This window comes from Passer domesticus, chromosome 9, assembly GCF_036417665.1.
Source record: "Passer domesticus isolate bPasDom1 chromosome 9, bPasDom1.hap1, whole genome shotgun sequence".
NCBI lineage: Eukaryota > Metazoa > Chordata > Aves > Passeriformes > Passeridae > Passer > Passer domesticus.
This window is the reverse complement of record NC_087482.1, coordinates 33,138,250-33,161,652: the sequence shown is the minus strand read 5'-3', so window position 1 is coordinate 33,161,652 and position 23,403 is coordinate 33,138,250. Positions and strand designations below refer to the sequence as shown.

The 23,403-nt window shown below is 36.9% G+C and overlaps 1 protein-coding gene across 10 annotated transcripts in view; it reads right to left on the bottom strand.

Moving 5' to 3' along the window:
• The window catches only part of CACNA2D3 (calcium voltage-gated channel auxiliary subunit alpha2delta 3), a 474,873-nt gene that overhangs the window by 231,245 nt on the left and 220,225 nt on the right, over positions 1-23,403 (bottom strand). For all 10 annotated transcript variants that reach the window (XR_010368516.1, XM_064432564.1, XM_064432563.1 and 7 more), the window contains one exon: positions 12,160-12,322. Coding sequence is in view for 9 of the 10 variants with exons in the window: in XM_064432564.1 (XP_064288634.1) it covers positions 12,160-12,322 (163 nt within the window). In the remaining variant the exon portion in view is untranslated. The remainder of the gene's footprint in view (positions 1-12,159; positions 12,323-23,403) is intronic.

Below are 23,403 nucleotides of genomic sequence, written 5' to 3'. Positions count from 1 at the left end.
ATGTACAAATGTATCTTGGGATGAGTATGTTACAAAATCCATTATGTATTCTTAAACACTATTTACTCCTTCAGGAATGTGCCAAATAAAAGCTGCGAGACACCTAAATAAACAGAGTATAGTGTAAAAATGTCTTTGTATGTTTTTAGCCAAACTATATTTTGAAACAGTTTATATTCTAGCCAAGCATACTAATGCTTAACCAGAAGAGCAAGCCGCCTTCTTCTTCACACAACACATACCCTAGAAAAATCAAAGGGTCTGTGTAATGTAGCAGCATGGAGAAACAGATTATTACAGTATTCTAAAACAGTAGACAAAATGAACATGTATATTTAGATAACCTATTATTATTCCTTGCCAAATGTCAATCTTCTTCACCACGTAGTAAAGTTACAGTTTACTGTCAGACAACCATTTAATTAATGCATATTCACTCCTAAAGGTTTTCAAAAACCCAACATTATTGTCACTTTCTTGTCCTGAAAAGCTACAAGGAAATAGGAGTGGCATCATGATTGACAGAGGCACATCAGGTCAAAAAGCCTCTTAATATTGTACCTGAGATGGTGTTCAGTGACAAACATTCACTGGCTCACATTTGTCAGAAGGCAAAGCCCAGCTCTGAGTAACTAAGCAACAGCTGCTGGATCAGGAGAGGGAGAGAGCAGGGCTTTCTAGAGGAAATACTTCACATTTCCATGTAGCCTGGGTCTGACATCTAGTTGCCATGGTGATGAGGATGTATTAGAAACACACAGATTAGATCCACAGCCAGAGACAGACTAGAACACAGCAAAGATAAAGCATAGTACACATCTTGCATGGCCATGCCAACGTTTCCAAAAGGCTTGCTGTTAGAGGTCTGAGAGGCAAAAATTTTAAAAAATAAGCTGTGAAGCTAAAGCCCTTTTCAAGAACAAAGCAGCAGCCTGAGTAAATTCTGGGAATCATATTTGAGGCAGAATTTAAGCAAAACCAGATGGAAGCAGCAGAGAAGTCTGTGCATCTCTGTCCAACAAGCAACAAGAGTTAAAACAAAGAAATACGGGAAGATAGGACATTCTCTGCAACCTTGATTAAATCTGTTGGATAAGAAAGCTCCTTTTAAATTAAACAATATCCAGTGTTAGGAAGACAGTGAAAACACTGTCCTAGAGACCTTAAAATGTGAAGACAAACAATCCAGGGGAAGGATTTCAAAATATAAATATAGTGGTCCAGGACAGTATGTGACCATGAGTATTTAAATAACAACCCCAGGATGTTGAATGTTCAGAAGCAAAGTCCATAAAATCATATAAAACAGTGACAGACAAGATTTTATTTCTTAATTTCACACCTTACAAGAAAATGGTTTTGCATATGTGCTAGCTGCAGATTATAATCTTTCTGCATCACTTGAGAAATGATTTTTTTTTGGGTCTAATATTCTAGAAAATAGGTAATCTCAATTTTGGCAGCCAGTTGGAAGGCATTGATAGGAAAGTATGACTGAATGATATTCATAGCTCTTTTTAAGTATCAAATTGAAAAAACCTCACTTAATCAAAAAATGGATGTGGTTCATCACATTTCAATATCTTTTAGAGAAGGCACTGTTACATGCAGCATATTTTTTTCCTATGCAAGCAAAACTTTTGATTAGAGTCTGCATTTATTGACTTGTAGAGCATAAACTCATCTTTTAACATGCAGTAAGCATCATGCAATGGAAATGCCATTTGACACAGGTAATATTCTTTACCAGTCTCTAAACTGTTCAAGCAAAACTTAAGGAATATTTCTGAAGTCTAAGTCAAAGATCTCCTTTTGCAATGTTTTCAGCATTCAAGAAGTAAATATGGTAAGCAGAAAAACACAAGCTACACCTGGTGTTTTTTCTGTGAAAGACATTCAGGCCAGAATTATTCACAGTTGTCTTCTATTTCGATTGTTTGTAAGTAATTTTAAAAGGATTGGTGATTATAAAGGTAGAAAGAGGCAAAGGATGGAAACAATTGGAAGAAAATACCTTGCAAGAGAATAAAAGATAAAGGATTTAAATTAACAGATGGTAGGTTCAGAGGAGATATAAGGAAGAAACATTTCACAATGCAGGTGAGGCACTGGAACAGGTTACTCAGAGTTGGTTGATGCCCCTTCCCTGGAAACATTCAGGTCAGGCTCTGAACACCAAAATCAAAGCAAGGATCTCCCTGCCCTTTGCAGGGGAATTAGAGTAGATGACCCTTAAAGATCTCTTCCAACCCAAACTGCTCCACAATCCACAAAACAATAAAAGAGCACACAAATAACTGATTGCCAACTTTCCACAGCAGTAATAACAATAATCCTAACAGAAAGCTTTTAAACAAAGGTTTAAGTCATATGATAAAATCTATACTTTCAACAGCCAGTGAAATGATGGATGACAGAGACAAAGGAAGGCACAAAAGACAGTGCACATGTGCTGCAAAGAATCATGTCATGAGCAAAGCTGTAAAACAAAGAGATACAGCCTCTTTGTGCAAAACAGTATTGCAACCTTGTAAAAAAAACCCATGGAAAGGAATTGAATTGTGAAAATGTGAGCAATGATAAGAATTGAATTTAAATCCATAGGAATATATTTATAGTCATCTTGTCCTCAAAATAAGTGAAGCCCAAATACACCTTAAGAACTGTAAGATACTTTTTAATCACTTTTTTTTAATAAATCCATACTTACACAGAGTGATTATGGTTACAGAGTCAAAATGGTTGTCAATATTTGAATGTATTCCAAATCCATTGACATGGAATTAGTATTAGCATGGCATTAATTTAAGGAAAAATGAATTTAGATATTAATGAAAACTTCTTTATATTTTTACTTATTATTGAAATTTGAAGTGTATTTTGCACTCATGAACCAATTTTTAAAAACTGGATGGATTAAAATGGATTTTACAGCTTGATTTACACAGTTTGAGACTCTCAGCAACATATTGTGTGCCTTATGTTTGTTAGTTGAGTTGACATAAACCATATCTCCTGTTGACAGAAACGCTTGAAAATATTCATGGACTTCAGCATCCATCACTGAAAAACTCTGCAGTTATGGAAAGCACTGATAAAATTGCTTCCTGTACTTCAAAAACTCCAGAACTGCAGCTCTATCATGGTATCAGGATGAGAAAAACAGACGGAAGACAGTTAAGGCAAACTTTTCTAAGTTAAAATTTATATTATTGCTTTTTTCAAAGCAGCAGATTAACTTCAGACTGTATAATTGATCATCAAATTTTATTTTCTCTCTTGATTCTGTCTACTCTGTCACTAAAGACAAAGCAGTATCTTGCACTAAGACTTCTACTTCATTATCTAAATATATCAGGATAAATACCACAATCTGTAATCCACTGAAATATTTTTCTTTTGGGCTTTGTTTTGTTCAGTTAGTTTTTTTCTTCTTTTAATCTCAATTGAAAAAAGGATTTGGAGCAAATAATTTTCATCTGACCATGCACAAACTGTTCTCCAGCTGCCTTAACAAAAGATCTTTCCTGTAACATACGTGTATTTCCTAACTTAACAGAGAACCAGGCCTGACAATGTAAAAATGCAGAAGTAATTTACTGAGGCACCTGGCAGTTTATGATAGAAGAGATTTTATAAACTGACCAACCACTGGGCTGCTGATAGGTATTCACCAAAGACAGCCAATCTGATAAGAAAAATCCTCCTTAGTGCCAAAACTGCAACTAGCAGAATTCACAGACCACAGTCGAATGTCAGGGGTAGGAAAGAAAGAACTCTTATAAGGCTCCTCCCCCCTCAAATACATTATAGTAGAGAATAAAGATTTCATTACAAAATTCACAAAAAACATGACAGTGAACTCAAAATATAATGTTAAATCACATGGAAGTACTATGAAATATAACGTGCTAGATGATGTGAAAATTCACTCTTTTATAGTGGTAGACATGATGAAATGTCAGAAATAGTTGTAGGTAAATGCTGAGAAATGTATTCAGTATAAATCATGCCAACTTTAAAAGAAACCAGTGTAAGCACTGGGCTAAAAGTTCACCTAACTTCCTGAGTTTAATATGTATTCATATAAGGAAAAAACTGAAACATTGTTCATTAGTATAAGCCCCTTTGTCCAGCATAATGAAAACCGGTGAGTAACTTTCCAGACCCAACACTTTTTGGGAAATTTTATGCTTTATTTTGACATATCATTATTAAATTCGCTAATTGATTGTAACATATTCTCCGTGCAGAGAGAACAGATCCTCTCTGAATCAGAGCCTAATGCCTTTTAGGTGAGGAAGTTATTGATATCAGGTTTCTAAAAAGAGAAAATGCTCGTGAATAACCTTCTGCACATGCCCGGACGCTGGTATTTCAATTCAGCTGTAGCAGAGGGGGAAAGAAGGAAGGTACCAAAAAGGCATGGATGAAAGATAGTTATTATTGTAGACTTCACAAGGTAATATGGTCGTTTTGTGCATTGCCCACTACATCTCACTTTTCCACACACCAATCAACATTTCACCTTGGGCGCTTCAAAGACAGTCATCAATTCTTGTCACAAAGCTCCACGGCAGGAGTGGACATTTCCATGTTCAAACTAATTTGAAAAGACATCACTGTAATCAACCTGGGAAGAAAAATTTCCAAAACTGAGTCTGTTCAGAGCAAGTCTGTGCATTTGTACCAGCATGGTGCTGCTGGGTGTGCACCTCTGAATAGCATTTAAGAGTTTGTGTGATATTCACCCCAGGGCTTTACTAGGAGTAAGGGGCAAAAAGCCCAAGCAAAAAGATACAGATGCCAGTTCCACAGAATTCTGAAGCACAGGCTTCCATTTCCCCACACAGCACACAGAAGTTGAGCATGTGCTGGATTTCAGGACCATGAAAAATGTAACTATGTGTGTGACAGTGGCACTTGGGGCTGTGCTGAAGAGACCAGACTGCTGAGCCAGCTCTGAAATGCTTCAATAGTCACACAGCTTAAAGGGAGAAGTTGTGCCTCAGGATATACAATGGAATCTCACTGGAAACAAGCTCTGGGAAAAGAGGCAAGCACTAAATTACTGGTTACAATATCATCCTGGCTCTCAGAAGTGATCTGTGTGCAGAACAGACAGAAGGCAGTGCAGAATTGTGATCTGACTATCTCTGCATGGGCAGGAAAAGGGACATTAACCTTGTACTACAGCTTAAATTAAAATTCTTCTGATGCAGGACTTAACAACTTAGTTGCAAAACTGCGGTCACAAAACTATCTTGTGTCCATAATATTTCCTGAAATACTTCAGTGAATCACACATATATGTCAACATCCTTTGGTGTGAGAACAGACTGCACCATTCTCCACCATGTAGGAGATACATATATACACATATAGATATATATATATACACTTTCATTTATGTCTATATACATATGTCTTTTCCTCAGACATTCACTAGTGATGAAAACAAAAATACACTTAAGATAAATAAGACTATTTAAAAGTGAAAAATCTAGGGTTTTTATCCAGCAGTTAAGTTTGGACTCTTTGCTCAATGACTTTTAATAAGTACAAAAAATTCAGTAGATAACTAAGTCTTGCAAAGCTGTAGAATGCACTTAATTTCACTGTCAGCTGTATTAATGGGATGAAGGTTTATCCCCTAGGAAGTGTTTCTCCATTATAAAACTGAGCAAGTAAAATAAGATTATACATTCAGTAAACTAGAAATGACAACAAAGGAAAAACCTCCCATTACTTTAAATCAACTTACATAAGCCTACTTCCCTTCTATTGCCAAGATAAATTATTTTACTTTGGGGTTTTTTATGGTTTTTTTAAGGCAAAAATCAAGCATACTTCTCAAGATGCATCTGATCTGATCCAAAGAAAGAAATTATCCTTTCTCCAATGTACCTCTATTGGCACATGTCTGCCTAATCCACCATATCTCAGGGATGCTGTCCAGGGCTGCTAGATAGATTCACATATGCTCACCCTTATCCTACTTCTGTCAAAATACCCAATGAGAAAAGTCAAACTTGGCTAATTCTACACAGCATTTTTATTTTTAAAAACATTTAGAAAGGCTGTCTTTGGGTGTGTAATATTTTAGTCCAAAATCTCAATCTCAGACCAAATATGGAGGCACAGATATTGTAAGATTTTATGAAATATAAGGAGGTTAGAAAAATAATAATGTTATATACATAAAAAAGCTCTCAGGCACAGAATCTCTCTTTAGTTCTAAATTTCTTACTGTGAAGAAACTGTTAAACTGAGAAATAGAGTTTAAAAGGCAAGGAGAAGTGCTTGCATCCTGATATTTTTGAATCATTGAAAAGAGAACCTGGTCTCCTCCCCTTTCTACAAACAGAAAGCCTACCTTGCCATACAAACAAAGAGCAACTGCAAATTCTCAAATCCAGGAGCTATTTTCAGCTAATACCAAGACAGTGGATTTCCCCATGTGTTTCCTGGATTTTATGCAAAGCTACTGTAAGTGGATGAGATCCTGCCGTGTGTCACCTCTGTTACTGTACTACTCTAGACTTTGCTTTTCAACAGGTGCCATAACTTAGACCTGCCTGAGCATGTGTCACCAAGGCACACTGGCCCCTCACCTTGGCTTTGGTTTTCATCTACATTCCTCTGAAAACCACATTTATCCAAGTGTTCATAAGCCTCTTCCATGGAAAAACTGCTGAGTGAAAACTCAATGGCAGAAAATATGTCACTGCTGTCCACAAGTGGGAGTAAATATGAGGTGACAGATTTAGGAAAAAAAGCCCAAAAACTGGAGTAGGTTCTTCATCCCAGATACAGCACATACTTTGGACAAAGAATATGGGATCTTGGTTACCTATATTCTCATACTAACAAAAGGTAAAATGCTACTCTATTTTTCTCTTATACACTGTCAACATCTGCAACATCAGTTTTGAGTCTTCTTTTATCATTTCCTTGTGTACATAAATCCATTCTAGAATCTTACTCTCCCCAGTGGCAATCCTAACACCATGCTCCTCGTGGATGCCTGCCAGAAAGCCTGGCCCACATTCCAAGTGCTACTTTTTAATTATATGTCACGTTCCTAGATCCTTCTAAATATACTGCTGTCATCTCAGAAAGCAATGAATCAAATTTTGAAGCCATAAAAACTTTAAATTATTAATCATTTTTTCATTATCACTAATGTCTTCTACAATAGATGTTTAAAATATACTGATTGATATGTAGAAAGTCATATCTGAGTATCTTAGGAATGTGTAGCTGTGGAAGTGTACATGCAAGAGATGTCCAAGACAGCAGCATGTCCCAAATCATTTACATTTTAAATTAATAGGAAGACATAAAAAATAAGACCCATGAGAACACATTTTGTGCCTCTGTGTAACCAATATGAACTTTTTTAATAAAAGAGCCCAGCAGCTGAACGAAACAGTACCTTATTTACACCTAGACTCTGCCTTTGCATTTCCCAAACCAGTTCCAGATTGATTCTATACTTCCAAAAGTTAAACTTTTCTTCTAACACAAAAAACATGCATTCATTCTTCCCTTCTTTTTCCTCTATGAGTATTTCTATATTACTAATTCACTAGGAACATTTCCCCTGCTTTCTGTCAGAAATCTATACAGAGTTGATAATTGCCAAATTTGTGGATGGAAGAGCTACTGCTTGCTAAGACAATTATCACAAAAGTCTTAATTAATTAATCAATTAATCCTTGTTTTAAATGATACTGCCTTGCAAATCTCGTGGCTGTGGACAATGAGGCTATAGGTAATAAGAACACTTTGTGTTCAAAGAGTAGAAATAGAATGCAGTGACAGATTTAGATTCCCAAAATATACTCAAAACAAAACATTATAATGAGCAGTCTTTTTCAGGTAAAATGAAGGAGGCCAATTCCGGGAGAGTGCTGTACAGTTTAAAAGGACCACCAGCTTTTCTGCAAAATGTGCTAAAGGTGGGGAGTTCCTATGGACACACAGGTAAATACATTTAACTGTAAAGCACAATTATCCCACTTTTCTTTGTTGTAAATTCCTTCAGTGTATGAACATTATAGGAATACCAAAATATTTCTTTTCTGAACTGCAGAGGCTTTATAGTCCAAAGACCTGTAATATTTGTATTTTTAACATAAATGGCTGTCCACTTGTTGTGGATTGACACTGGCCCAACACCAGGCACCCAAGAGTCAGTCACTCACTCTCCCCTTACACAGCTGGGCAGAGGAGAGGAAAAAAAATGTTAATAAAGGCTTTGTGAGTTGAGATAAGGACCAGGAGAAAATACTGGGAGGGCAAAACAGGCTCAACTTAAAGGTATGATGTGAGATTATTACTAACAGAATCACAGGAGGATAATGAGAAGCAAATATAAACCCTTAAAAACACCTTCCTCTCCAGCTCCTCCCTCCTTCCCACCAACAGCACAGGGACGCAGGGCACGGGAGATTTTGGATCAGTTCGTCACTGAGGTTTTCTTCTGCTGCTCCAGGAGAGGAACCCTTCCCCTGTGAGACCATGGGGTCCCTCCCATGGGAGACAGTTCCTGTGAACTTCTCTGGTGTGGGTCCACTCTCATGAGCAGCATTCCTCCCACAACTGCTGCAATGTGAGTCCCACCCATGGGCACACAGTCCTTCCAAATTGCTGCACTGTGGGTCTCTCTTCCCACGGGGTGCAGTCCTCCAAGGACAGGCTGCTCCAGCCTGAAGCAGGGCCCTCTCTCCACTGGGGCTTCTGCTGGATCACAGCCACCTCCAGGCATGCAAGGTGGATCTCTGCATCCCCCATGGATCCCCTGGGGCTGTGGATGGATCCCCAGGGGCTCAGCTGCTTCACCATGGTCTCCCCATGGCCTGCAGAGGAATCTTGGCTCTGACACCTGCAGCACCTCCTCCCCCTCCTGTGCCACTGACCTTGGTGTCTCTGTGTTGTTTCCCTCACATGTTCTCATCTCCTCCTCTGACTGAAAGCCAAAAACTGCATGATTTTGTTTTGATTTTCTTCTTAAACATGTCATCACAGATGTTACCACCCTCTCTAACTGGCCCAGCCTTGGCCAGCAGCATGTCTATCTTCAGAGCCATCAGGGACTGGCTCTGCTGGACTTGGTGGAAGCTTCCAGCAGCTCCTCACAGGAGCAATTTTTGTGGCTCCCTACCACCAAAAGCCAGACCATGCAAAACCAATACACCATTCTAAGATATGGAGAAAGCGGGGAACGTGGGTGTGCACAAGATGGATATGAAAAGTAAAAACACATCAATAACTAGATCAGCTCTTTATGTTTTAAAATGATGATCAAGAGCACTGTAAAGTCAAAGCTGTGATTCTTTGTTAAATTCATTCGTTTATCTTTCCTTCTATATTATGGTAAGTGCATCCACTCTGTTCTGCAAGATGGCACTAGTCTAGTGTATGCTTACAAATTAGGTTGGCAGACTTTTTTATTTGCTCTCATTTTCCTTTTCAAAATGTTCCATGCTAAATTTTCATATCATAGACTTAACATTTTTCATATTTTCATTTTCTTGATTTCGTCATAAATGTAATGAAATTTGGTTTCAGCACTTTATTTTCAGACTCCAGGTGTCCTTAGAATGAGAATGATTTAATCCTGTTGTTGCCATCAATATTTTTAAGCTTTTATATGAAGAGAAAAGAGCCAGAAGATAAATGAAGAATAGCAATATGTTTATGTGCCAAGATTTTTAAGCCAATCTCATTTAGTGCCCAGTTTAGGGACTGTGCACTTCAGTGATTCCACAGCTGGGCAGGATCGCTGTGATCATGGAAGTTGACCAGGCCAAACCTTTTCCCAAATCTTAACTGAACCCACAGTTGTACAATTTACAAAATAATGGAACCTGATTTCAGCCACGGGATTTTTACAATCTTTGGCAACCAGATTATAGAGCCTGGTATTAGTAATTAACTACAGAACAACTAATTAAGCCTTTAATCACCTCTTGAGTAAGCTAAATGAACTGAGCTCCTGTGGTCTCAGTCCATGGCACATTTGTCAATTCTTTGATGAGTCCTGTGACTCCTCTCTAGACCCATTGCAAATTATCAATATCTGTACAACTGAAAAAAACAAAGTTAAGGAAAAAGTTTAGAGTTAGCTTGTAAATAGGGTTCTTTTTTTCTATGTTGACTCAAGAGCCCTGTGTTTAACTATTCAGTGATCACACTTGTCTGTTTTCAACTGTGAGTTCTGGCTGTGGTTCTCCCTAGTAATTCAATAAAATAAAACATAACCTGGAAATGAGCAACAGGCTCTTTATAGAGAAATGGTATTCTACAGACACTTGGTTGTAAACCTATCAATATCTACTGCCTGAACCCTCAGGTTAGGATTAAATTAACTTGTTATCACCTCTCTGCATTACAGAACAGGGCAACAAAAAATTTAAGTATACAGTTCTCTGCTTGGTAAGAGGACCATTTCCAGACATTGACAGGCTCTAAACAAGATTATTATGCCCATGTGCAAGGAAAATGCCAGTAACAAACCAGATTTCTGCTGCTGGAATACATTTAAATGATTTTAAAATGCCTTTTTTTTTCCTGCAGCTGCATGAAGTGACAATTTTGGGTGTCTAAGTTACACAAGTAGAAACAGGAATCATCACAGAACTCCATCTTCCCCATAGCTACAGAAAATCCCTGTATGAGAGGCCAAGCCAAGATGTAGCAAGCCCTTGAACTTTGGCCTTTAACTATAAGAAATCAGCATATAATGTGCATTCAATGCATGGCATGAGCACATATCACATACCTGAAGGTTCTTTTGTTCTACTGCTCTCACTAACTACACAGGATAATTTCCTTCTCCAGAAAAGCACAGTTGCCTGATCTCTATATTCCTTCCTTTTCTTTTTCCTCCTTAGCAATTCTGGAATTAATTAATTTGTAGACAGGCTTGATTAAATAAATACTAGCACTTGCACAAAAAAGTCATTTGGTATCTTTAGAAGCTTTAAGCATTTTCCAAGTCTTTTCAAAATATCCTGCATTAATCATTTCACAATCTTTTAAATACTCTCTAGGAAGATTTATTTTACATCTCCAGTTTAAGACTATTGTAGGAGTTTTGGTTTATCAGGATTCTCAAGTCAGAATCCTAACTTTGAAAAGAAGCTGACATATCCACTGCTTCTCCTACCAGACCAATTTAGCTGAATTAATCTGCCTTATTACACAATATCCTTGCATGATTACCACAACTTCTAGCCTGGAATGTATTAAGAGGAAAGCATTTAATGTCCTTTTAGATGTCTTTTAGCATAGTTAAAACACAGAAGAGGAACCAGATAAAGAGATTAGGCAGCTTCCTACAGACCAATGACAAATATACTGTAGATATTGTTAGGAAACTTTGGCAGTTTCCTTTTAAATTTTTCTTTTATTACTGGCTTGAGAAGAATAAATAGATAGGTGCTGCATAAACACTGCAAAAAATACAAATTGCTGCTGTCTGATTAAAGGGAAGTGGCAAAAGGAAAATGAGTAAATGTATATCTGAGTTTAGTTTACATTCCAAACTTTTAGACCAAGGTCCATCACTTCTAACACCTAATGTTGCTGTTTGCCATGCTAGTACAATGTGCACTTACATTAAATAGGGGAGTAGAAATTATTCTTTGTAAATACTGCAGAGTTTGTGTATGGACCTAGAATAGCACACATACTGCTAGAAACATTCTCAGAAGTTGGAAAGCATAAGTCTAAGAAAGTATTTCCCTCCACCTATCCTATATCTTTCAAAGAAAATTCTAAATCTCAGCAAGGAGAGAATTAAACTGGTGACAATGTAAGCTCTGGTCAAATGATTTGAACATTCTCAAAAATAATTCATGGAATGGAATAAACAAATATTCAATGAATAAACATATTCTGCCGTACTCTATGACAGAACTCATGCAAGCCTCATATGCAAATCATTAACCTCATTAAACTGCTGGACTGCCACAAGACAAAAGATATTACAGAACTGTCATACTTAAAACATTCTTCCATAGAAAATTTCAGTATTATTACCAACTGGAAAACACAGATAATACACAGTTAATCAACAGCTTCATTTTCAAGCAATGGTGTGCTTTTGTTTGCCCAGGGGAATGATGAATAAAGCAGCTCTTTTCTTACCCTTGTTGTACATGTTGGTGGGTACTTGGACGTCACTCAGACTGATGTTCACAGGCAAGTTGTTGAAGTGGTCGTTTGGCACCAGGATGAACTCCTTGCCCAGCTCCAGATAATTTCCTTCTTCATCTCGTTCATTTATGAGCACAGCATTGAAGTATTCATACTGCAACAGAAACCCACATTCCCTATTCAGAATGCACGTTCAGCATCAAAATGAGGTTTGAATGTTTTAGTACATCTATCAATCCACTGATTAACATCTCCAGCAAGAACAAGAAATTTTTATCTCAGGTTCCCTCTAAACTCTTTGTACAGGTACATTTATGAAAACAGATTTATCAATACATCTCAAGAAAACCCCATATTGTTTCAGTTCTTTGGCTGCCCTGAAAATGTTAAGGACAGTCCAAGAAAAGCTCTAATCATAAATAATATTTGTGTTATTTTTAATACAAAGCTTTCTAAATTTAAATATTTTTCTGGATGATTACTTAATTATGAGTTGTGTTTAGCTTACTTCCACCAGATCAAGAACTGCTGTCAGTGCCGAACTTAGTCCCTGACAAACTAAAAGTGTTTTTACTCCTCAGGAGTATTAACTACAGCTGTAGATGTGTACTCAATGTGTACTGACTGACATTGCCTAAAATTATTTGCTTTATACTGAATTTTAGGAATGCTCATCATAGCTGGCCTTCTAAAAAATGCATACTTTAATCTGGATATATAAACTTAATAGTGACTTATTTTGAACAAGAAATAATTGCCTGCCTGTTAAAGATTCCTGAAGAACTATAACCAGACAAGCAAAAGCAATTTAGATAAAATTATTGATATGTTTATGACCTAGTTTAACCAGAAATTTTACTAAGCTTTGAAAGCAACAAACAGTACAGCCTATTTTTTGACCTCTTAAATACGTTAACCCTTGGCAACACCTTGTGATGTGCTTCCTAATTGGAGGAGGCCAAAGTTCAGTGTCTTTGAAGAATCACATTAATTTAAATACGAGTCCCTGCCCTAATATCCATTTGAGAGCAAATGCATATACTGTTTAAACATAAATCTATGTTTATTTCAGGATAAAGTATTCTGTACTACAATGTGTAGCAATATACTGTTCTTCTTGAACTGAACTTAAGGTACATACTATGGAATAATTTCTACAGAAATTCACCTATAGACTTGGTTATTTCAAGGATGTAAATTTTATTTGCTCATGGCTTTTATAATACTTTGTAAATGGAAGGAAAAATGGACAAATTTCAAATAAGGATGTCAGAATGTACTTGAAATCAACTCTAAACAAACATTATTTCATTTCATTCTGTGATTATTTCCTTTTCCAAAGAAGTTAATTAGTAGGGAACCTCTTTCATCAAGTTCTGTAAGTGGTAAGGCTAGCCAAATACCAAAATCTGCTGTATTTAAAAAATAAAATAAAAACATTTAAAAATAAAAAAGAAACCACTTATTTTATAATTAAGGATATTTAGGACTGATTCTTCAGTTGATTTAGTATTCATTGATTTATTGGTCTGAGTCTGTATTTTCTCTTCTCAATTCTACCAGTGTATACACAATAATATGATTTATGTTTGGGTTTTTTAAAAGCAAATTGTAGCATAGAGTATTCCATATACTATTGCAGATTATTAATATTTTCCTGTTTAGTTTGAGGGTTTTTCTGTTTGATTGGGGCAGGGTTGGGGGGGGGGCTTTGGCTTCTTGAGGGTTTTTTGCAAATGAGAAGCCTACAAAAATAGCATATTTAAGACAGTCCTGCAAGTTCTAAGGATTAAACATCAGGTAATGTATGCAGCTCAAAAATAGTACTGAAAAAGATGAGCATTTAAGCAGAGCTGTTATACAATGGTATCTTTTGGGCTCTTCCTTTCCAAGGAAATTATTGAGTGTGACAGCTGAAAAGTAATAGAAAGAATATTAAAAATTGAAGAAAAAATATGAAAGCAAATCCATCTGGCATTCTGACACTGCATTTGAGATAAAGCCCAAGGGAAAGAGGATAAAGTCCTGTTTGCTGACAACACAAATACTCTACTTAAGCTCTCAGAGAAAATGACTTCAATTTAATCTTGTCAGTGGAGGTCAGTCTTTGACATAACCTTAACTAGGTAACTTAACTCTGAGTGCACACAATATAACACACCAGAAAGTTATTAGTCTAATAAATAACAAGGTAATTATCCAGGTTAGGATCAGACTCAGCTCTACTGAGACTTGTCCAACAGATGAGTTTGCTCCAACCTTACCTAGAGATCTGCAGGTGAGTGAGGAAATCTCCTTCATGTCAGCTATTAGTGATTAGAACTAAAAAAATCAGCTTTTAGACTTTAGTGCATTTAGATTTGCTCAAGTAAATACATTGGGGTTTTTTGCTTGTACATTCCTTTGCAGTATCTGCATCATTCTGTGTGTTTGATCTGACATTTTGAAAGCCCACACTGTATCATAATAATGAGACAAGGCAAATTGAAATCTCAGTTTTCAATTTTATCCCTGTAAAGTTTTCCTAGTGCAAGCCAATATAAAGGGATCAGTGTCCAGCCGAAATGCACTGGACCATTCTGCCCCAGCAGGGAGCTGACCATATTTGAGATCCCCCAAAATAATCCTATTGCTGACAGTCTACAGCACCCTGGGCTGCTCTGCCATACCCTGAAATCACAGGAGACAGAGACTTATGGGGCTGTTACAGAACTGATCACAAAACTGCTTTACAGCAGCATTCATGCTGACAGGCAGAAGCAAGTTTATTTTAAGACAAAAGATACCTTCAGCCACAATGAAAAAGCATGTGTGCTTGCTTAGGATGGCTGCCAAAGATTTATGTTAATTATGAGAAAATTAATTTGATCAAAATATATAATAGTAAAACCAGGGAAGTGCAAAGCTTGTGGCCTGCAATAGGAACCACAGGAGGAGGTTGGAGGTGAGAAGTGATCTGCAAGAGAAGGAAACTACTTCAAAGTTCTCTATTCCAGCTTAGCCACTTCTTTTGCATGATGTCTCAGCTAAACAAGCACCTTGATAACAACAATGGATACTTGTCTGAAACAAAACTTCAGTAATTTAGATGCAGTATTGAAAAGCATTGGACACATCTCACGTAATTGCAGTGTTGTACAAGACTGGTGTTTTATATTGCCTTTTACATTTATCATTCTGTAAATAGATATCAGTCATGCCTTAATATTTTTTTGTTAACATTGTAAACAGCATATTTATTTAAACATAAATGTTTACTATTAAACTTAAAAGACAGATTATAATGCAAACTGCCTTTGCAACTTAGAGAGTATTTGGCATAAGAGTAAACAAGTATCACTTTTTATCACTGCATTTTAAAATGAAGTGTTTTGGTTTTTAACAGCATGAAAGAGTGCAAGCCACAATTTTAGTTTACTATTTTTTTTTCTAGACTATAGAAATTATTTTTACCTAAACAGCAAAAAAAATCTCATTCACAGAGCAGTGAGGAGCAGAAAGATGTAAATGGGAATGATTTGCACTAATGAGCCAGAATTAGAGTAATATTTGGATTAACTGATAATTCTTAACTACTCAAGAACCATTTCCACCGTGTTTCTGTAACTTTTCAGCTCATCTAAAGAGAAAGTTAAATGTATCTGAAAGATATTAAATTAAGGAAAGTTTATGGCATTTGCATTGAGCCTCAAGGCTAGAGCATCAGAGAAAATGAAGTAGCAGCAAATAACATGGAAAATTAAGGGGAAAGCAAAACCTACCATGAAACAGCTCAGACAGCTAGAAATGCACAGAATTTGAAACATCTACAGTTGCAACAAAATAGCTATTACCATCAGAGTTTGAACAAAAAAGACAAAAAGTTTCTTTTCTCAAGACTGATAAATAAGAGACATCTCTAAGGTGAACAGAAAGGTTCATTATATATGAAAAGCAAAATGAGCAAAGTTATCCATTCTGAGGGAGGCTGTCCTACTAAGAACACATTGGAGACAGCAATCCCCATTCTGGTACTCCAGTTAAAGAAGTGACAAACATGTGAATGCATATCAATTTCTAAGGCTCAAAAAATCTCTTCTGGCAGTTGTCCAGTAAGGAGAATCTATGTTTTCAAGCATATGATTAAAGCTTTTGTATTCAATAACTTGGTCTGTTTAGCAAGCATAAAAGGTCATAAAAGTAAAGTGCCACATTCAATAAAAACTTCTGAATTTTAAAAAGCTTTTATGTTTGAGAAAACAGCATCTCTTGCTGTAAGAGACAATCTTTATCATTTCCAATTGTTCTTTGAAGGTTCCTCCTTGCTCCTCTGAAGGAACATCCAGCACCTTTCCCCCCTCTTTATGTCTTTATTCAGCTCAAAAAACACCTGGGATTTGCAAAGTTGTCATCAGTCCCACTTCAATTATGGAAGTAGTACAGAAACATTACTTGCATCCTTGAAAAACAACTGATCTGTTTTCTACACAATCAAAGTAAGATGACCTTCCCCCAGGCTGTACATTCCATCCCAATATGATTACCCTATTAAAATTGCCATAAAAGAGGATAAATAAATAATACTTAATTATAGTATAAAATCTATTGTAGCAGTAAATTGATAAGACATCAAGGTCTCAGACTTGTAAGGATTAACTGATTCACTGAATGTACAAATTATAATGATGGCTATTTTAAATCATCCATTAAAGTTAAAAACATTAGGTTACAAGTTTCAGATGAAGCCTCCATTTCCTTTACAGATAAATAACTTCAAAAATATTTACTTTTACATGTAAAAGTTCTCAAGCCTCTTCTTTGTCACAAGACTGAACAAAAAGTCTTTGTTCACTAAAATTTAGTAAATAAAACAAGGAAGGAGAAAACACTTATGTAACAGGCTTTTAGTTTTATATTTTGGACACCTTGACAAGCTGTATTGGATATCTATATTTTTTTTTTAAAGAGCAAATATTCAGTGTTCTCATTTTCATACACATAAGAAACCTCTAAGGAATACTTTCTGCTAAAGACCAGAACAAATCCCTACTCTGGTGACATCATAATTTTTCCCTTCTCCCAGTCTGTGTAGGTTAAAAAGATTCCAGTTGCATGGAATAGTGAATTCAGAGCCAGGGACCATGATCCTAGAGATGCAGCAAACCATGGAATAAGTGTAATGAAAATCTCCAGAGCAGCATTAAACAAGACTTTCACAACTTAAGTGAATCATCTTGCAACTAGAACACAATGATTGTAGGGTCTGTGCATTTGTGGAGGTGGAGCATTTCAAACACACAGAATTACCCCCAATCTCAGACAGCTGCAGCCCAGTCACTGTCCAACACTGGGACAGGGTGGAAAGGCAAAAAACCCCACCCTGGCAAATCTAGCAGTAGGGCAGCATGGCCCTTGCTAAGGCTTGTCATCTCCTGCACACACTGCTGTGTGAGCAGGACAGGAACACTTCTGGGCTGGGGCTGCCCCTTCTCAGCTCCCTCCTGCTCTTCCACCTTGGCCTCAGCACAGGCAGAGCTCCCTGGGCTCTGCACTGCAGCTGGGGATGCTCCTTCCCATTCCTGATGGACATGGACAAGGGCTCCACCCTTACTGCTCCAATTCAGAAACAGACCATTAGAAACAGTCTGATTTTCTTACTAATAAACGTGAGAGGTTTGTTGGGCTTTATTTAAACAATACTTTGGAAGCAGCAGCAATTAGCCAAAAACTTGTCACTCCAAAAGGACAAACTTTTCATGATCAAAGAAAACAAGGGAAAACTAATAGGTGTTTCTGAAGGCTTGAGGACACTGAAACATTTTTGAACACGCTTGTATCAAACTTACAATTATTTCCATTCTGCCGCAGGGTTGATCCTCCCTTTTCAAACTAGGAAAACCAAGATAAAACATTATACAATAATCTATTGTTAGATTCATAATATTTTCAGAGCATTAAAAACCTTCACTATGTCTCATTTTATTTTTAGGTTAGAAGTAGTATCCCGCTAACAGAGGTGTGGCCAAATCACAGTTGCAGAATACTTAGATTAAGCAAAACACATGCCAACAGGTTGTCAGGGTGCCTTTCTTCTAAATTCCACTAACTCAAATATTCCCCAAACCAGTTTTATGGGGCTGACATTTTTAAACAAATTATACAATATGTGTATCCTTACAGATGCAAAAACCTGCAAGATTTTAATTCATTTTAATACCATTTTTATTACTAGCTAGAACCACAGGATTTCTTCATTCCTCTTGAAAGCCCTACAGCTAATACCAAGCTAATGAACAAGCAGGATCAACAACTTCTGCAAAATAATTGTGTAAAAGAGAAGAGCAAAATGGCAGACTTGCTTCAAAATCAAAGCACTAATACATTCTGATGTTTTTCATTTTACCATGTGGTAACCAGTGAATGGTGCTCAATATAGAACATTAAAAAATACCATCCATACAGTTTAAAACGTGCTATAGAGATAGAAAAGCAAACTATTTCACAAACAGATAAGATGAAAACTTTTAAAGTGAAATCAGTGTCGTTCTGTGCATATTCAGCTCATCTGACACATTCAGGTTGATGACAACCTCAAGGCTGCTTCCAATTATCAGCAGAGACATTATGTGACTTCTCTGTGCCTTTCTACAATCACATGCCCTAAGTGCCTCATTCCAACTTCCAAGCAGGAAGAAAAAAATATTTCTTGAGCTCTGCATCTTCTCTGTGTCCCATGAGAAGCAACTTTAACCCACTCTTCAGTCTGAAGCACGCGAGTTTTTCTGCTCTGTGCTCAGCCAGGGCTGCGCAGCCTCCCCAGCACGGCACGCTCAGGGGCAGAGCAGCCTGTCTATAACCTTGGGCTGGGGGTTCATAACTGCTCCCAAAAATACACTAAGTAACAAGCAGCTCATATCCAGCAGTCAACATTTGAACACTAACCGTGGCCCTGAATGATGAATTAAACATGTACTTTACCAGATTTATTTTTTTCAGACCAACAGGGGATAATCAAAATAATTAAATAGTGAAGAACTAGAACAGAACAGAATTTCTTGGTGCTCACCACAATCCCATCTTTGTTTTGTTACTTCCAACCACCCACCAACACACAGGAGGTTAAATTAATATTATTGACTACAAAAAGGAAAGCAAAAGAACACGTGCAACGTTATTGAATTTATTTGGGGGTAAAGTGAGAGATGAGATGTTGAGCAACTGAACATATACAAATCCTCTTCAAATGATTAATGACTCTCTCAAGCAATATAGCAATTTGGTCAGCTAAGCCCACAGTTGAAATAACAAAACCATGATGATGAGTTAATTTAATAAAAGAAACACATGTCTCTAGAGTAAAGGGAGAAGGACAATGGCATCTATTTTATTCACAAAACAAGTTTGAAGTGTTTAAAATCATCTCGCAGAGTATCACAGAGTATGCATGTGCACTTCTCTGATTCTTTACAATTTTGCTTTGTACTGATTGTACGAATAAAGTTTAATAAAAGACACAAAGAAAATACTTCATGTCACACACTAAGTTTTTTCTTGACTCCATTCAACAAGTGTGAGTCCTAGATACAGAAATTCAGAATCCACTTAAACCAGCTGAGGCAGGTTTACATCAAATATGAGTTTTTATTTGCCCTAGGGAGAGAGCTGGGAGACAAGGGAGGTTGGAAAGAAGGGCAAGTTAAGAACCTGGATATTGAAAAATATCTGTGTAGGTAAAATGAACATCTGCACACTATTCCCATCCTGAACTTGTGAGAATAAGTGAGTGGTAGAGCCCAAGAGTTAAGCTTATGAAATACAAAAACTGTCTTTTTTATGTCTTCAACTTCTAACCATTTTTCACATCAAGCAAAGACAGGCCAACAATGATAAATATAACAGCAGCAATAGAAGAACACATTACATAAACCGAATTTGTCGGAGCAACATCATGAAACTATCTGGAGTCTGGACAACTATTTCTTCTCTATATTAAATTCTCAGATACTCACAGAACAATTTACTGGTGATACTCACTGAGCTGTGGACTGTGTTGCTATTGGAATCCTGCACAAACTTCAGAGTTATGGTCAAACCAGAGCACAGGGGGACACTGTGAATACAACTGCAGAAAAGACTGAGATTTTCAAACCTACCACCATTTCCATGTTCCGGCTCAAGCTCGTGTGGCAAATTCATGTACTCTAAATTAAAACAGATAAACACTTGTAGAAAAGCTGATCAGGCAAATTGACTCAACTAGAGGCTTCCAAATTTCTAGTTTGGAATCCATCTGGGGAGTGGGATAACTGGTAGTTTTACGAACCATCTACCCCACAATCCTCTTGCTGCTCTGTCTTGTTTACAATCATTAGGAGTTTAGGTTCAAGAAGCAAGACAGATAACATCTCCCAAAGATTCCGAAGAATCCAAGAAATATTCCTAAGATGGCCTTTGCATGAAATGTCTGCTGAGAGCTGAGGACGTCCCCAGCAGCCAGGGGCAGCCCAGACTGGGTACATCTTGTATTTGTGCACTTCCCTCAGCTCAGCGGGAAAGATCACACGCACAGAGGCCTCTCAGCCATCTAAACAGTTTAAAAAACATTTTTTAGCTCTCTCTAGTTACTCTCTCTAAACATCCTAATTTCCTATTTCACTGCTCCTTCCTGTCTCTCTGGTAAAGGATAAATTGAAAATAACAAGAGAAAATACAGTATCATTCAGTCACAAATGAGTCTGAAGTGCTCATCTAACAAAAACCATGAAGAAGCGCGCATTCCTACCAGATGTTTATCTGAGATCCTGCATCTTTTGTTCAGGACATCATCTGAACAATGACATTTTTAAGGGCAAATAGCATTTTTTCCTTAATTGTTACTATCTTCTTAATGCAAAATATTATATACAGATTTATAAATTCCACTGCATTTGTCTACATTGAGGAGAAGCTGAAAAAAAAATATTATATAAATCTGTTAATTATGCTTGGCAGCAAAATCCTCCATTGACTTTAAATATTTATTGTAGAAATAAAGATTAGTGCTAATATAATATACGCCCTTATAAAAGAGATTTATCAGTTTTGAATATGTTGGCTCTGAGCTTATTGCTACAGCTAAGACAATATTCATAAAAATATAAACATATTTACTGTTTGTAATGGTTATTTTCATGGATAACTACTACATTTAATGTATTGTACTCCCATGCTTGCTTCATTTTAAGTCTGTGACAAAATGTACCTGTATTGCCAATAGCCTTTTCCAGGTCATAAGCCATCTATAACCACTGCAATTCAGTTCATCTTGAACAAAAGGCTTAACCAACAGGAAAAGGTATTTGGAATAATGAGAAATTTGTGAAGCTGACCCAGAGGTTATTAATTCAGGCTTCCTGGACATAAGTTTACTGCACAGATGACTTACTCTGTGTGGATTCCAAGGGAGAAATTACAGTAGATATTGTTACAAAAGCCTCCAACTGCCAGAAAAAAGATCCTCCCTCCTAAATAAGGTGCCATGAAAGCACTTCATTAAGCAATAGCTTGTCATTAGCTATTTTTTTAAAATAATATATGGCATGACTGGACCACACAGGGATCTGAACAACAATAGCTACAACGTATCATGGAGAAACCCTGAAATGCAACACACATCTCAGCCATTTACTGATCTGTAGTTTAAACAAACATAGAGACCTAAAACAGACTTATAAACTTTAGTGACATAAATATTTTCAAAGACAGAAAGGCTTATGCTAATGGATACCATTCAAAATGCCTAATGTAACACACATCATCCAGAAACAGAAATATGCCATGAATAAATCCTCAGCAAACATTCAGGTACTCAGAGCCCAAATATGAGCTTAGTTTTACCTGAGCTATATGCTGACACCGAAAATTTGCAGGGTTTGTTTATAGTAAAGCTGATTGGAAATAATGAAATGTCATCCCTGAAATATCTCTAATTCCCATTCCGAATATTACTGTATTTAGAAAGAATTTTACAACAGGAAGACTTATTATTAATACAAGATTATTTTCTAATCAGAAGAATGTCTCTACTTATATATATCCTGTACTTTAACTGCTTTACAAATGACTTGCATATTTGTCAGCATCTTGGGTTCACTTTGACAGTGACAAGCCATAAATACTTGAAGGAAATGAGACACATTCGATTAAAAAAAGCTTCTCATCTCTGTTACAGCTATGCAGAGACTTTGATGTGAATGGTGGGTGCTGCAGCTGAAAACAATAGCTGTCCATTTATCTTGGAGCATACACATGGCTAAGAGGCTAATCTGATACAACACCACTTTTATGTACAGAAGAATTAGGAGGGTTTGCATCTGCACATTTTAATACCCACTCCCCAAATCCTGTGTGTGACTGTGCCAGAGAAGGTGAAATAAGTCTGGTTTTTAGTGCTTCTCTGTAGCAGTTGTTCTGGCAGAGTTCAGCTCCCAGGCTCTCCTGTGAGCAGTGGCCAAAGAGCAAATCACCTGCCTGCTCTGCTCTGAGGACATTTAGAGAGAGTTCAGAGTGCTGAGAGTTCATGACCCACACACAACACTGGCATCATCCAGACTAAGCTCAGATGTTAAGTTGGGGTTTCTCCTACCTGAGCCTCACAGTAATTACTGAAAGGCAGGACTCAGGCAAATACTAACAAATAGGAAAAAAGAAAGCAGCCCTGAAAATACAGCCAGCTTTATGGTCTCCATGGAAAGCAGCAAGATTAGTTCACCAATGTTTTTCCAAGTGAGCTCTGATATTCTTGTTTCTCAAACCTTTAGAGTATTTCCAGAGACAGCCTTTGTACACCTCATCACACTGGGCAGATCTGCTGAAGTGCTGCAAGATGACAGGTGAGGAGCTTCACGCTTCTTATTTTCTTATTCTATTCATTCTTTTGTTTCTACTCTTCTTCAATCTACTTTATAACAAATTCAGAGGAAACTGAAATAAATGTATCTATCACCAGGCTGCTAAAAGTAAAAAAAATCAGGTAAAAATTAGAAACTTACTTAACACCAGCCTCATTGGAATCTTACTAACTGTGTCTCTGCTATTAACTGCAATTGAGTAGGTTAATGAAGTTGGGAAATTTCAGTCTTGTTTCTGAAACTCAAAATTTTTCCTCCCACTTCAATTTTTCCTTTCCCCAAAAGCAAATTCTTTTACTTCAAACCAGAAAATCAAGCTTATCTACACATTTCTACAACAAAATTTTGCTGAAACTATGCAGTTTTT